The sequence below is a fragment of the Melanotaenia boesemani genome, chromosome 3 (assembly GCF_017639745.1).
Source record: "Melanotaenia boesemani isolate fMelBoe1 chromosome 3, fMelBoe1.pri, whole genome shotgun sequence".
In the NCBI taxonomy this organism is placed as follows: Eukaryota; Metazoa; Chordata; class Actinopteri; order Atheriniformes; family Melanotaeniidae; genus Melanotaenia; species Melanotaenia boesemani.
The window spans coordinates 30,462,286-30,475,373 of NC_055684.1; the positions used below are offsets into that span (position 1 = coordinate 30,462,286).

A 13,088-nucleotide genomic window follows, 5' to 3' on the forward strand; every position below is an offset into this window, starting at 1 on the left:
ACTTGGGTTGGAAACTTGAAATTGGACCACTGACTGTACGTGCCAGATGGCACACAGAGAAAGGATGGCATTTTTGGTTTGCTGCTGGTGGATAATTTAAGGTTGGTGCTTGTTCTTAAGTAGCTAAGGCCTTAAATAGATATTGGGTATTTTCCTTGAAAGTAACCTTCAACCCAATGTCTTTTTTTATCATTTAAAATGTTTTTGTTGCACGCAGAAATGCAATGTTGTTTTCTCTGCAGTCATTCACTGATTTAATAAATACAAGACATTTTGTTTATATATAAAATAAAGGCAAAGAAAAAAACCCAAAACAAAAAAACATTATATGCAGTGTTATTTGATTTTAAATGTCAAAAGGGATTTGTGGCTCCCAATGTTTTCTTTAAAGTGGGAAACGGGTCCAAATGACTCTTTGAGTGGTAAAGGTTGCCACTTTAAAAAATCAGGCAGTCAGCCAGTGTTACCATGCCAGGTGCAGGACATATGTCCCTGTGTCCACTGTAGCGTTAAGCGTCATTAAACATTAAAGATATTTAATAAAATTATTAATTTTCATAATTTCTTGGAATTACTTGTTAATTTCCTCGTGGGGCACCACCACACAGATAGCTTTATCCTAATCTAATGGCTGTGTGGACACCATTAGAGAACTAAATTAATTAATTGAATAAATTAATTAATTCAAGCTAGAAATCAATCAGTTATCAATCAATCAGTCTCAGGACGCTACTAACGTGAATTCTTACGTCGAAGGGACCCATAACATGGTTCAAAGGAGAAGTTCACAATAACCAGACCATAGGATAAATATGAAATATTTATTACTAAACTAATCATGCATAAATGAAAAGGAAATATTTACAAAGGACTTCGCATGGAAAAATGAATCAAACATGGGTAAATGCAGAATATGGAGTTCAAACCAAAATCTTATTTCAATGTGTCAGAATGAATGAAATGTATGCAAGAAATGAGCAAAAGTTAATTAACCTGTGGTGTTAATTAAACTAAGGTTCAGGACTGAAAAAGATCTCTAAATCCTAAAAGAAAAGAGGGAAAACTGAATCTCATCTGTTAAACTGGAGGTTTAACTAAGATGTAGAACTACTAGGTCACTGTCAGACAACCAACCATTCTTGAGCAGAAAAGCAGAGAATTGATCCGAGCAGGACTCGTCCGGTTCTGTTTGGATCGAGCCGACTTACGACCGTTGTGGTGACTCTGATGGCAAGTGAGGAAGTTGGCGCAGGTGGTTTGGATCCCGAGCGACTTCCAGAAGGCCAGAAGATGCGTCACGTGGTGGTCCGAAGTTTTGGATCAGGCAGCTCTGCGGATGCGGACTCTCCCGCGGCTCGGCTGGTGGTATCGATGATGGACAGTGAATGACTTGCTGTGATATGGCAAAGCTGAAAAGGTCCAGCTTTAGGTCAGTCCAAAAAAAGAAGAAACTCTGTAGGATCTATTTAGGATCTATATTAAAAGTCCAAAAGATAAAAACTCAAGAAAAGCGAAGTATTAGCTGGAAAAAAGGAATGAACTACGGAGTCCAAAAAGAGCCAAAAATTGTCAATCATGCATCTGGTATGCAGGCACAAACTTTAGTATCGGTAGTGATGTTCTTCACATCACTGCAAACTTAATTCTCTGGCAGCATCTCTCTCTCTCTCTCTGGCGTTCAGACCAAGTGTCCTAACTCTGGAAGAGGGCCATGTCTGGAGAGGATGGGTTGAAGAAGACTTGAAGTCCACTTAAGGAAGAGAGCAACGGAGGAAGAGCAAGAAGGAAGAGCCAAAAGGAAGGGAGAACTAAACTCTTTGTTCTGAGTTCAAAAAGTGTTAGTTTTGAAGACACACCCCATGGAAGGATGTGTGACCATTATCTTGACCAATAACAGTCTTGTGGGCTGGTTTTGGGTCAGATAGCAGATACAGAGGGACTGGTCTGATCATGTTGTAAAGACTTATCAAATTAAACATTTTGTGAATATATCCATATATCCAAGTTACTAAAGCCTTAAATGAGACATCATTAAAATCCATCAGTGAATCATCGAAAAGACAAGAAAAATAGTAAAAAGGTTATATCTCACACAAACACAGTAATAAAGTTTCAGGTCACCAATTAATCAAGCTTGTTGATTAAACCTTGTACAAAATGATAATGATTATATGCATGCGCATGGTATCAAGATAAAACACACATATATATATGTATCTATTTAAATGAACATTGTTGACTAGTAAAAGTATGATCTTTTACTCTTCACACAAAGTCTTTGTCTCCTCTTGCTGGGACACAGAGAAACATTAAGACACTTTATTACCCTCTGGAATGTTAAGATAAACGTTTCTTGGTGTGTCCAGGTGTCCTGTTAAAGGGGGTTTCCGCTTATCAGTGGAAGGAAAACACAAGTTTAGTAAGAAACAGTTTCAAAGTGGACATCTTGGATGAAGAGTTGCATCTGGGACCCTTTGGTTGTTAACTAAAAAGCAAATTTATGTTGCAGAGGATTAAAGTTCAGAAATTTCCCAGGTCTCGTAAATAACCTAATGAAGTCCTTCCCAGTCCATGTTGGGGAGAGTCGACCTTTGTTGACCTGTGGAGCTGGAACCCAAGTCATGAATTTGAGTCAGACACCCACTTTGGGAGTGAGACTGTTAGTCTGTAAGGAGAGAAAATCCTCAGAGATTGTTTAATTCAGTCACAATTAAACAAAGGTTCCAATCTTTATTTTGAAGACGCTGGAATCTGCTACACCATTTAGAGACACAAATAAAACCACCATTTGCTGTCCTGATGCCCTGCCAGGATGCATGGCCTTAGATATCTTACAGATTGTAAACACGTCTCTGCTTTCAGATGTCTTCTCACAGACCCTAAAAACAGCCGTCATCAAACCACTACTGAATAAGAAAAACTTAGAATCGTCACTCATGAGCAGCTACAGGCTGATATCAAACCTCCCCGTTCTTAGTAAGATTATAGAACAAGCAGTATTTTAACAGCTACACAACTTCCTGACACTAAATAACTGTTTTGATGTCAGGTTTTCGGCCACACCACAGCACTGAGACTGCTCTAGTTAAGGTCTTTAATGACACCCGCTTGAGCACAGATAGCAGAAACATTTCAGTCCTGGTACTGCTAGATCTCAGTGCTGCATTTGACACGGTCGACCATAACAACTTACTAGACCGGCTGAAAAACTGGGTAGTACTTTCTGGCACAGCAGTTAATTGGTTTGAGTTCTATTTAAAAGTCAAGGACTACTTTGTGTCTATAGGTAACTATAAATCTGAGCGAACCAAATTAACCTGTGGCATTCCCCAAGGCTCCAACCTGGGGCCACTGCTGTTCTCAACATCCACAAGCTGCCACTCGCTCAGATTATGACAAACATCAAAATATGTTACCACAGTTAAAGACTGGATGTGCCAGAACTTCCTTCAGTTAACTGAAGACAAAGCTGAAATAATGGGGTTTGGAGCCAAGAAAGAAAAGTTAAAAGTTAGAAGTACACAGCTTTAAACAGCTATGTTCAAAACTAACAACCAACCAAAAATCTGGGCGAAAGCAATTTTTTTTTAAACAGTGGTATTTTTGAATATATGTGAATACATGTAAACTGGGTTTACATATTTACATACATGCTCATCCTGTCAGACCACATACTGCACATATTCATTTATTATCTGTACTGCTTTGTCCATCATCTGTACTGCTTTGTCCATCGCAGGGACAACACAGAAAGGGACAAACTGTTATGGTCATCTCAGGAAGACCCGGAAATTCAGCCCACACACTGTCATAAGTTTTGAACAGTTTATTTTGAGTGCTGGGAAGAGTGGAGGCAGGAAGGAAGCAGTTTGATGGCAGGAGTGGCAACCAGGTCCAGGCAGTGGGGCTAGGCAGAGATCAGTAGTCGGTCCAAAAAGGGGTCAAAATCTAGATAGGAAGTCCGACAGGGGATCAGGCAATGGGGAGTTCAAGAGTAGTAGCAAGGTCAGCAACAGGGATCTAGAACAAGACAAGAATTAATGCAGGATATCGCACAAGGATTGTTGATGACCATCTGGCAGGGAAGCAGAAACTGAGGAGAGATTAAATAGGGTGATGAACAGGTGAGGAGAGTGAGCACTCATATAGCCCAGGTGGAGCAGATGAGCCTGATTGCATGAGCTGCAGGTGATGCAGACCAGCCCTTATGACACAAACAATCATTCACACTCACTCAGAATTTAGAGTGACCAATTAGGAAGCCAGTGAACCCAGAGAGAACCCACGCATACACGGGGAGAACATGCAAACTCCACGCAGAAAGGCCACCACCCCCCAGGTTTGAACCTTCCCCCAACCCAGGCTCAAACCAGTGACCTTGCTGTGAGGCTGCGGTACTCACCACCACACCACCATGCATATATATATGTATATATATATATATATATATAGTTCATGAACCTTAGTTCATGAATTGCATCTGTAATGTAGATGTCAATCAATATACAAATTTGCTCCAAACAGCTGTTCAAAGTATTTTTATTGAGTATGAAAATGTGTTTCATTTATCATCATTATAAGAAGTCTGAAGAGATAGTTCCCCACAATGTCATTTGTTCTCTAAAATATTTCATCAGTTCAAAATGTAAACAGAAAAATATAGCTTGCTATCTGTTCTTTTCTGTTAGTGTTTCAACACTCAGTGCTGTTAATTCCTGAAATCCCTAACATTCTATACCTTTTAAAATGCATGGTAGCCCATTTCTACTAACATAATATGAAAAGAATGATCATGTATGTTATCATTATGACAAACTTTCTATAAAAAATTAGCTGCTCAAAGTGAAAATATTACAAACAAACAAGAAATCACATTTTTCTATATACTGACGGAAGTCAATCTAAAAATTGTGCACACTTTTCATTCTTGACATTCTGTAGGAGGCAAGAATTGGTTTGAACATCTGGCAAAAAACATATGTGAGCTGCATAAAGGTATCTTAAATCTATATTTACATATGATAAAGGTAGTGATAAAGATCAGAAAAGTAGAAAACTACTGCTCTCTGTGATGTAATTATTTTAAAAGTTTAGCATATTTTTGAAGTTTATTTATTTTCATTTGTATATTTTAAAATGTCCACAATTGGCTTCTAATATAAACAACAGAGGTACAATTATAATCACACAGATGTTTTTTTATAGGCTACATTGTGTCTTTCCTTTTAGTTCCTTCATTGCTGTGTCCCAGAGACGAGATTTAAAATGTTCTTCATGTGGATACTGCATTGGTCTTTAGGAACATCCTGCTGTGCCAGTAGCCTGGATTGTCAAAAGATCTGTCACCAGCAGCAGGTTCTCCCATCCCAACTCCTGCTTGCACTTTCATGTGGGGGTTGAACCCAGACGGAGGAGTCTGTGTGCCACCTACTGCTCCCTCTTCCTCTCTTTGCATGTTCTGGTACACTACTGTATCTATAGGTGGTGGGGCAGCAAAGTAGTCCATGTCCTCATATTCATATACCTCACCATCATCTCTCCCTTGAATCTTCAGCTCCCTTTTGTCTTGAAGAGCTTGCCGCAGCTTCGGCTGTTTGTTTGTGTAATGATAGTTACTGTCCTCCACATATTCATCCTCCTCTTCCTCCTCCACCTTTCCTCTCATCCTCATTGAAACTGGGGGTGGAGGAGGATCATGTGTGGGAGGGATTTCCTTTTTTTCGCTACCTCTGATGTCCATGTATTCATATTCAACTTTGCTGGATCCCTGCTGCTCTGAATCAGAGTAGTCTTTGCTCCTTGTGTGCCCTCCTCTGACTTCCATGGACAGTGTGCTTTCAGAGGAACATGCCGTTGCTTGTGATGACACAGAGGAGGTTCGTTTCTTGTTCGATTTTGATCCCTGGCCATTGTGCCTCTGTGAAACAGACGTCACACACATCTGCTTGTTCATGTACTCATATTCTTCATCATCTGGGTCATCCAAGAGGCCTGAATGAGACTTGCCTATTCTGCCAGGAATGGCTCGGGATGAGAACAGGAGAGGATCTAAAACAAAACAATGATGGATTAAATTATGTAGAATTTTTGTTTAATTTAACACATTTTATAGCTATGCTGAAGCCATAAATCCAGTTTTTGAATCTATTTGGTATTGGAATTGGCTACTGTTTTAATTGTAAAGTAAATTTAAAAATACATTTAAATATCCATATGGTTTTTGGACTTTTTCTATACTTAAAAAAAAATCCAACAACAGTGATGACACCTCTAAATGTGGCTACATGCTTTTTATCATGAAAAAACAACAAAAGAGAAAGCAGCAAATTTGCATTTTGTACAAAAATCTCTGTATCCTAACATTATTTCACATTTAACACATTATATGATATTTAAAAGATAAAATCATGGTGTCACCTCTTTCTGGGGTGCTTCCAGGAAGTACGTATCCATTCAGGTCTTCTTCCTCCATCTCTGAGGAGGGAGTCTCTGGTGGTCCACCGGACATGCTGTCTCTCTGTGACACATAAGCACTGTCCTCTCTGTGGCGTCTTCTTTTCAAGCTTCCTGCCAGTGAGAAGTCCTCGCTCATCTCCTGCTCCACTGCTGTCCCACAGCCCTCAGAGCTCTCAGACATAGTGCGTGCAGAGTTTAGTCGAGAGCGAGACTGCCACATAGCCTACATAAAACAACAAAATCATTGAATTAGCAATCTGACAACAGTTTACATATGATTTAGTCTGACGGTACAAAAGCTTGTTTTAGCTACCTGTACTGTATTGTCAACACCTGAAGTCATAGGCAAGTATCCAGTCCCAGTTGATGGATTAAGAGTCACCTTAACCACAAAACAAAAAAAATTAGATGTAGATAATAAAGGCCAGAAAAGCATCTTCCAGAACATAAACTGGCCATTAGATTAACTGAGAATTGTGTCCCATACTCTATGAGTGTCCATCCTGGAGAGACGACTGACACTCTTGGACAGGTAGTGGGATGTTGGAGCGATGCCATCCACCACTCCCTCTGCCCCCAAGTCCTCTAGATCAATTTCTGGATCATCCAGGTCATCCAGGTCGGCACTCCGTTGGGTAACTTCATCTGGAGGTGAATCCTGTTGGCTGCAATCCTCCTGACAGACCGAGATGATTCAAAGATTTTCATTCACAGTTAAAATAATTTAAAATACGGTACTGATCGAGCAGGGAAGATCTTACTTTGATAACCAGATAGCGGGGAGGGTCTCTGGCCATTTTAGTAAATTCACTGGCCAGCTCCTTAAATGTTGGACGGACATTCTCATCAATCATCCAACCTGGTGAAATTAAGAAGAAAAATATCTGTAATTTGGCACTGTTTTTTGAGGTGGAGCAACTCTATTCGAAACTAAAGAGTCAGGACATCAAAATGTAGTTACTTACACTTAACCATGACCATGTACACATCAATGGTGCATATTTGAGGCTGGGAAAGACGCTCGCCCTTCTCCAGCAGATCAGGAACTGCCTGTGGACGCATTAATGCATATGGTTCTGTCCCATAAGACATCATCTCCCATATTGTCACACCTAAAATGAAAGAGAGGAGCTTAATGTGGACTGAAAACTGATGTACACAATCTATGTATGAGTTTTGAAACATTATTTATTACTCGGGCACTTTTACTTGATGCTCACCATAACTCCAGACATCACTCTGATGAGTGTATCTGCGAAACAAGATGCTTTCCAAGGCCATCCACTTAATTGGTGTCTAACAATAAATAAATAAATAAGGTTTGAAGTCCGAGAAAAATTTCACAATCTTACTGAAAATGTATTTGTCTATAGGATCTTTCTTTCTTTTTTTTTTTTTTTTTGCAAAACAACTAACCTTGACCTCATTGTAAAAGTATTTTTTTTCATCAGGATAGAGCAGGTCTGCAATGCCATAGTCTGAAATCTGGGCTGTGAAATTATTGTTCAGAAGTACATTTCTGGCAGCCAAGTTTCTGTGGACTATCCTGTTCTCCTCCAGGTAATTCATACCCTGGTGGTGAGAGAAGAACAATGTGCTCAGTGGAACATGTGCATATATGAAGAAAACTGTACATGCTCAGAAAAAAACTGCTAAATATCTTGGTTCTTTACCTTTGCGATTTGAACACACCAGTTGAGCAGCCTCTGTGGACTGAGCTTGTTCTTGTTGTTCCTGACGTGCTCTAGCAGGGAGCCTTGATTGGTGAGCTGGGTGACAAGCTGCAGGCTCTCACCAGGACAGATGCCAAGTGTCCTGACGACGTTAATGTGGTTCATGCGTCCCATTGCAATCATGTGCTGCAATGACCATTTAGGTTAAATCGTTAAATGTCAACATTAAGTGAGAGTTCTTGGTTTAAAGGACTATTTCACACAAGAAAAGCCAAAACATTCAAATCCCTGAAAGAAGAATAATCTCTATGTTGCAAAGTTCTGCTGATATTCATGTGAGTTCTATTTTTTTTTACATGAAGTGGGACCACAACAGAGAGCCAAAGACATGCACCACATTTAAATCTAATCAAGTATCTAGTCCCAGAACAAATGAAATCCCCTGAGATGCCTCCCCTTCAGGATCTGTGTGTGCCCTAATGGATCATATAGTAGCTGTGTTGGAGGCATGAGGGGGACCAAAACAAAACCTGCCCCCCCCCCCCCCCCCCCCCCCCCCCCCCCCTTTTTTTTTGGTGTTTAATAAGGTCTCATTTTCTTACATCTGTCAGCTTATAAAATGTCTGACGCCCAATGCGATCATGGATTGTTTTTATGGCAACAGGCAGCTTTACTGTGTCTCCTTCAGGAATCCAAATGCCCTGTGAAGTACAGAAAGCAAAGAGACAGCTTCAGAATTTGCTAAAGGAAAATCAAATGTGCAAGATGAAAATTTGACAAAAAAAACAACATCAAAATAATAAGCACCTTGTGAACAGATCCAAAGACTCCATTACCAAGCAGCTTGATCTTACGCAGATCTGTGGGTTTCAAGATTCGGGCTTGGACTTTCTCTTTCTCTTCCAAAGGCTCAAAATTCTGTTGACACACATAATAATGTTAATAATGTTGATAATTATAAAATATCTTAGCATCAGCACTATGAAACATAGAGTAGAATTGCTGACTGACTTCTCCACTCTCCATGTATCTCCTCATAGCTCGCTTGCGCCGGATTGCGAGACCTCGTCGGTACAGAACAGTCAAGATGAAAACAGAAAATGAAACAAAGACAAAGGCAATCGCTCCCAATACGATGCCTGTGGTCGCTTGTCTAATGACAGAAATGAAAACATCGTAACACATTCAGCACTCGATAAAGAATCAAAATCTCAAAGTAAAATATGTCTGAATGAGAGAAGTGTTTACCCAGAAATGTATCGGGAAGACAGTTCCACACAGTCCCGAATTCCTGGTCCAGTACACCTGAACCCAGATCACAATGCTGGTCAGCTTTAGAGAGAAAAGCATGGGTGTTCTATCCCAGGTTTCTGCTCATTACTCACCCTTGGGTGCAGTTGATGTGGCATGGTTCACAACGACCCTGCTTGTTGGGGTATTTAAAGATGACTCCTTCCCCACCCATCACACCCTCAGGACATGAGGGGACACAATGTGGGCCATCCTGCAGGCTAGCACATGCTACACACTGATCTGCTCCCTTGACAAAAAAAAAACAAAAAAACAATAAAATAAGCTGAAGATAAAAGAAAAGCTCAAAAGAGAAAGAGACAGTTCTAAACCACTGAAAATCTAGAATACAGACATGCCAATTGAGATGTCACTAGGGGGCAGCAGTTGGCTTAAACTAAAAGTCACTTTAACTTAACCCTTTAAGACATGTGATTGTTCATCTACCCAATTGCTGCAATATGGGCTGAACCCTGTAATGAGGTGATTAATCATCAGAGAATATCATACCGGGCCCCTGCAGGTCTCCTTCCCCTCTTGGACCTTACACTCATGGTGACAGGGCATACACTCCCCCGACGGAGTAGCAAACTCCCTCTTCTCCCTACATTTAAAGCCAAAAATCACTTTTTTCAGCAGTCGAACACAATCAACATCATTCACATTAAAGCACATAGGCTATTTATTTTCTTATTGATGATATTAGGGTTTTTCAAGAAGACTGACCCAGTTAAGAACAAGCAGTCTGGCACACACGTCCCTCCCCGGCTGTACTTCTTGCAAGAAACGCACTGATCTGGCCCAGGACCCCAGCAGCCATCAGACGAGCACAGAGGGTCACATACATGGCCTTCGTTAGCTACACACACAGCAGAGGAGAGAGAAATTCATTTGACAATGTACCACAGTCATCAATGATGTTAAGAAAAATGTTAAAAACCATTACTTACAACAGACAGTTGGCAGTCTGTTATCTTTAATGTCGATGTGCTTCTGGCGCCTCTGCTGACGGGAGTTGCTGTTTAGGATACGCGTCCAGTTCACAGTCTGGTAGTAGCAGAGATTTTTGTTCCCTGTGATGTAGACACCACCATCATTGATTCTCTGAAGCGACTTTAAGCCAAGGGAGGTCAAGGATTTGATCCTCACCACCAGGAGAGAGTAGCCCCTGAAACAAAAGACAAGCAAGTCAGTGTGTAGGATAGAAAGGCCAGAAGTAACTTTGTTCAAAAGAATATAAAAGTTGATTAAATGTTACTAACCCCTGAAAATTTTCGTTTAAAATCCATCTAAAATTCATGGCTCACTTTGGGGGTTTTTTTCCGCACACATGCAAATTTAAGTTTTGCTATTTCAAAATCATGCTAGTGAGCATTTCCAAGGTTACTAATTCAAACAGAAAATACATGTTTGTAGAAAGAAAACTAAGTTTCCTGAGTTGCTGAACATCTGAAGACAAGACCCCAGCTTAAATAATTGTTCTACCATGAGTGTTCATGGTTGATTTTAAGTGTTGAGCATAATTTAAGGATTTTTTTCTGCGACTTGTATTTGTTAAACCTTTAAAAATCTAATATGCCTTTCAAATTGAAATACATATGTCTCTACATAATAAAAGTTTAAAAGTGAAATACATCTAAATAAATCAGATAGGTTTAAATTAGTTTGAGAGTTGAATATTTCAGTGCAGCAGTAGGAATTTTGTGATTGCATGTCAACATGACATAAACAGTAAGTTGGTTTAAAATCTCTTCATTAAGGAAAGTCTTTGATTCCACAAAACACAGCCACACCCCTAGATTCCACAATTTAACACCCAAAACTTAAAGGAGGGAAAAAAAATTATAAAGAGAGTGTGCACAAACAGTATGCAAACTAATTAAAGATATAAGCCCACCACCACAAAATCCCAGTGAGACAAAAAATGAGCATGTAAAACATTTACTGTACCTTCTAGAGCTAACTCCTCTAAACAGGGTAAACATGTCACATAAGAAGGAAGTAAAGAGATACAGACACACAAAAAAATCAGATTCATATCAGTGAACTGCAGTTCAGGATACAACATAAAACGACCTTGAAAAAAAAACTATGTAAATTCAAAGAGTGAAAAAGAAATAAAAGCTCACTTGTAAAGAGTTCTGCCTTGAATTGTTTGGAGGTTGGAGAAGACTGACAGGTCAGACATGCTTTCAGGCCATGACTGGATACTGAGGATATCTGATGATAGAGACAATGTGTTTCAGAGGTTTTAATCAGACAGAAAATACCATAATGTGACACTAACAAGAAAAAACAACCTCCACATAGTTTAATAAGTGATTGACTCTCACCTGTGATCTCCTGGACAGTGTTGAAAATTTTGAGTTTTTCTGGATCAAGAGCTGGTATGCCGGTGTACTCATCACTTTCAAGAAACAGAGACAAAATAAACATCTATAGCAAAATACCATACTTTAAAAAATGGATAAAAATACTTAATGACCTGCTAGTCATAGCGTAACCTGCACTGTATTTTAAAATAGGACTTTCGACCACTACAAGAAAGAGTTGTATTTACCCTTTTATTCCTATTACCAGGAAGTGCAGATTGCCCTGGATCTTAGTGCAGTTTATAAAACTGTCAATGTTATGAGCATCAACGGTTTGCCTGGATTGACTTCCAGTGCCATGACAAACTGGAAGGAAAATGAAGAAGAGAAAAAGAAAATATAAAACAAAGAAAAATAATAATGAATCTATTAGGGTTTTGTGAGCAAACAGTACAGCTAAACAGTACATAAAGCCAAATGTAAAACCACATCCATCACCACCTGCTATATCTTTTAGAAACTGGGATAAGTTGCAACTTTAGTCGTTGCCCATAAAGTTGAAATAATTTTCTATTCCACCTTCATGGGAAACGATGTATTTCAAATGGGACATTTGAAGCTGTAGTCAGCAATACCTTTTGGACAGAGGCCTACACAGGGCTCACATCGCTTCACTCCATTTTTCTCCACTTCCATTTTATCTGATGGGCAGTTGCTCACACACGAGCTGTCGTCCACAACAAAGTTTGCTGTTCAGAAATAGAAAAAATTATGTAAACCACTACAAGGCTGTGCAGCTGGAACTACATTGATTATTTAGTAAGCCTTTCTAGCAGTTTAACAGCTGGAGCTTTATGAAACATAAACATAAAATCTGTACTCATATAGAAAGAACAGTGGCTGTTTTTATGAGTGTGTGTGTGGGAGGGATGGGGAAACCAACCAGGACACTGGGCCACACAAATAGAGCCATACTGGTACTTTGCATTGGGGTTGGGCTCCATTTTAAATGTTTGTTTGTTGTAGATCATAGTCTGAGGACACTGAGGCACACACGATCCCGAGTTGTTGAAGTTCTTGCAAGCCTGTAAATGCAACATACACAACATATATAGACATAACAGATCCTTTTACAGCAGATTTTTAGACATTTTACAATAAGAAAAGCAATGTTTTCACATCATTTGTGTGTATATATCAATCATCTATAACTTTTAAACAAACAACAAAGCTCTACTATAAAGAGAGGACTGAGGCACTCAAGGGGATGAGAAATAAAAAGCCTTTATTAAATATTGACTGATATAGTTAAAAAAATATACATGCCAATTAAAAATGATACTTGCCTACGCATTTC

At 39.5% G+C, this 13,088-nt stretch overlaps 1 protein-coding gene and 1 long non-coding RNA gene across 8 annotated transcripts in view; one reads left to right on the forward strand and one right to left on the reverse strand.

Annotated features, from left to right (window-relative positions):
* The first annotated feature begins 1,748 nt into the window (after nucleotides 1-1,748).
* LOC121637151 lies at nucleotides 1,749-3,503 on the forward strand. Its single transcript, XR_006009803.1, has 3 exons — nucleotides 1,749-1,909; nucleotides 2,665-2,667; nucleotides 3,491-3,503. It is a non-coding gene; the product is annotated as an uncharacterized LOC121637151 (long non-coding RNA).
* Nucleotides 3,504-4,522: 1,019 nt separating this feature from the next.
* The window catches only part of erbb3a (erb-b2 receptor tyrosine kinase 3a), a 48,700-nt gene continuing 40,134 nt past the window's right edge, over nucleotides 4,523-13,088 (reverse strand). For 5 of the 7 annotated variants that reach the window (XM_041980474.1, XM_041980480.1, XM_041980473.1 and 2 more), the window contains 23 exons: nucleotides 12,675-12,816; nucleotides 12,367-12,480; nucleotides 11,980-12,097; nucleotides 11,753-11,826; nucleotides 11,549-11,639; nucleotides 11,370-11,387; nucleotides 10,370-10,587; nucleotides 10,146-10,278; nucleotides 9,930-10,023; nucleotides 9,515-9,669; nucleotides 9,378-9,434; nucleotides 9,141-9,282; nucleotides 8,937-9,047; nucleotides 8,732-8,830; nucleotides 8,130-8,315; nucleotides 7,873-8,028; nucleotides 7,677-7,752; nucleotides 7,422-7,568; nucleotides 7,218-7,315; nucleotides 6,944-7,132; nucleotides 6,770-6,838; nucleotides 6,418-6,679; nucleotides 4,523-6,048 (listed from right to left, as the gene is read on the reverse strand). In XM_041980474.1, coding sequence (XP_041836408.1) covers nucleotides 5,273-6,048; nucleotides 6,418-6,679; nucleotides 6,770-6,838; nucleotides 6,944-7,132; nucleotides 7,218-7,315; nucleotides 7,422-7,568; nucleotides 7,677-7,752; nucleotides 7,873-8,028; nucleotides 8,130-8,315; nucleotides 8,732-8,830; nucleotides 8,937-9,047; nucleotides 9,141-9,282; nucleotides 9,378-9,434; nucleotides 9,515-9,669; nucleotides 9,930-10,023; nucleotides 10,146-10,278; nucleotides 10,370-10,587; nucleotides 11,370-11,387; nucleotides 11,549-11,639; nucleotides 11,753-11,826; nucleotides 11,980-12,097; nucleotides 12,367-12,480; nucleotides 12,675-12,816 — 3,525 coding nt within the window. In that variant the 3' untranslated portion in view covers nucleotides 4,523-5,272. The remainder of the gene's footprint in view (nucleotides 6,049-6,417; nucleotides 6,680-6,769; nucleotides 6,839-6,943; nucleotides 7,133-7,217; nucleotides 7,316-7,421; nucleotides 7,569-7,676; nucleotides 7,753-7,872; nucleotides 8,029-8,129; nucleotides 8,316-8,731; nucleotides 8,831-8,936; nucleotides 9,048-9,140; nucleotides 9,283-9,377; nucleotides 9,435-9,514; nucleotides 9,670-9,929; nucleotides 10,024-10,145; nucleotides 10,279-10,369; nucleotides 10,588-11,369; nucleotides 11,388-11,548; nucleotides 11,640-11,752; nucleotides 11,827-11,979; nucleotides 12,098-12,366; nucleotides 12,481-12,674; nucleotides 12,817-13,088) is intronic. The other 2 variants (XM_041980479.1, XM_041980475.1) reach the window with 2 other exon arrangements.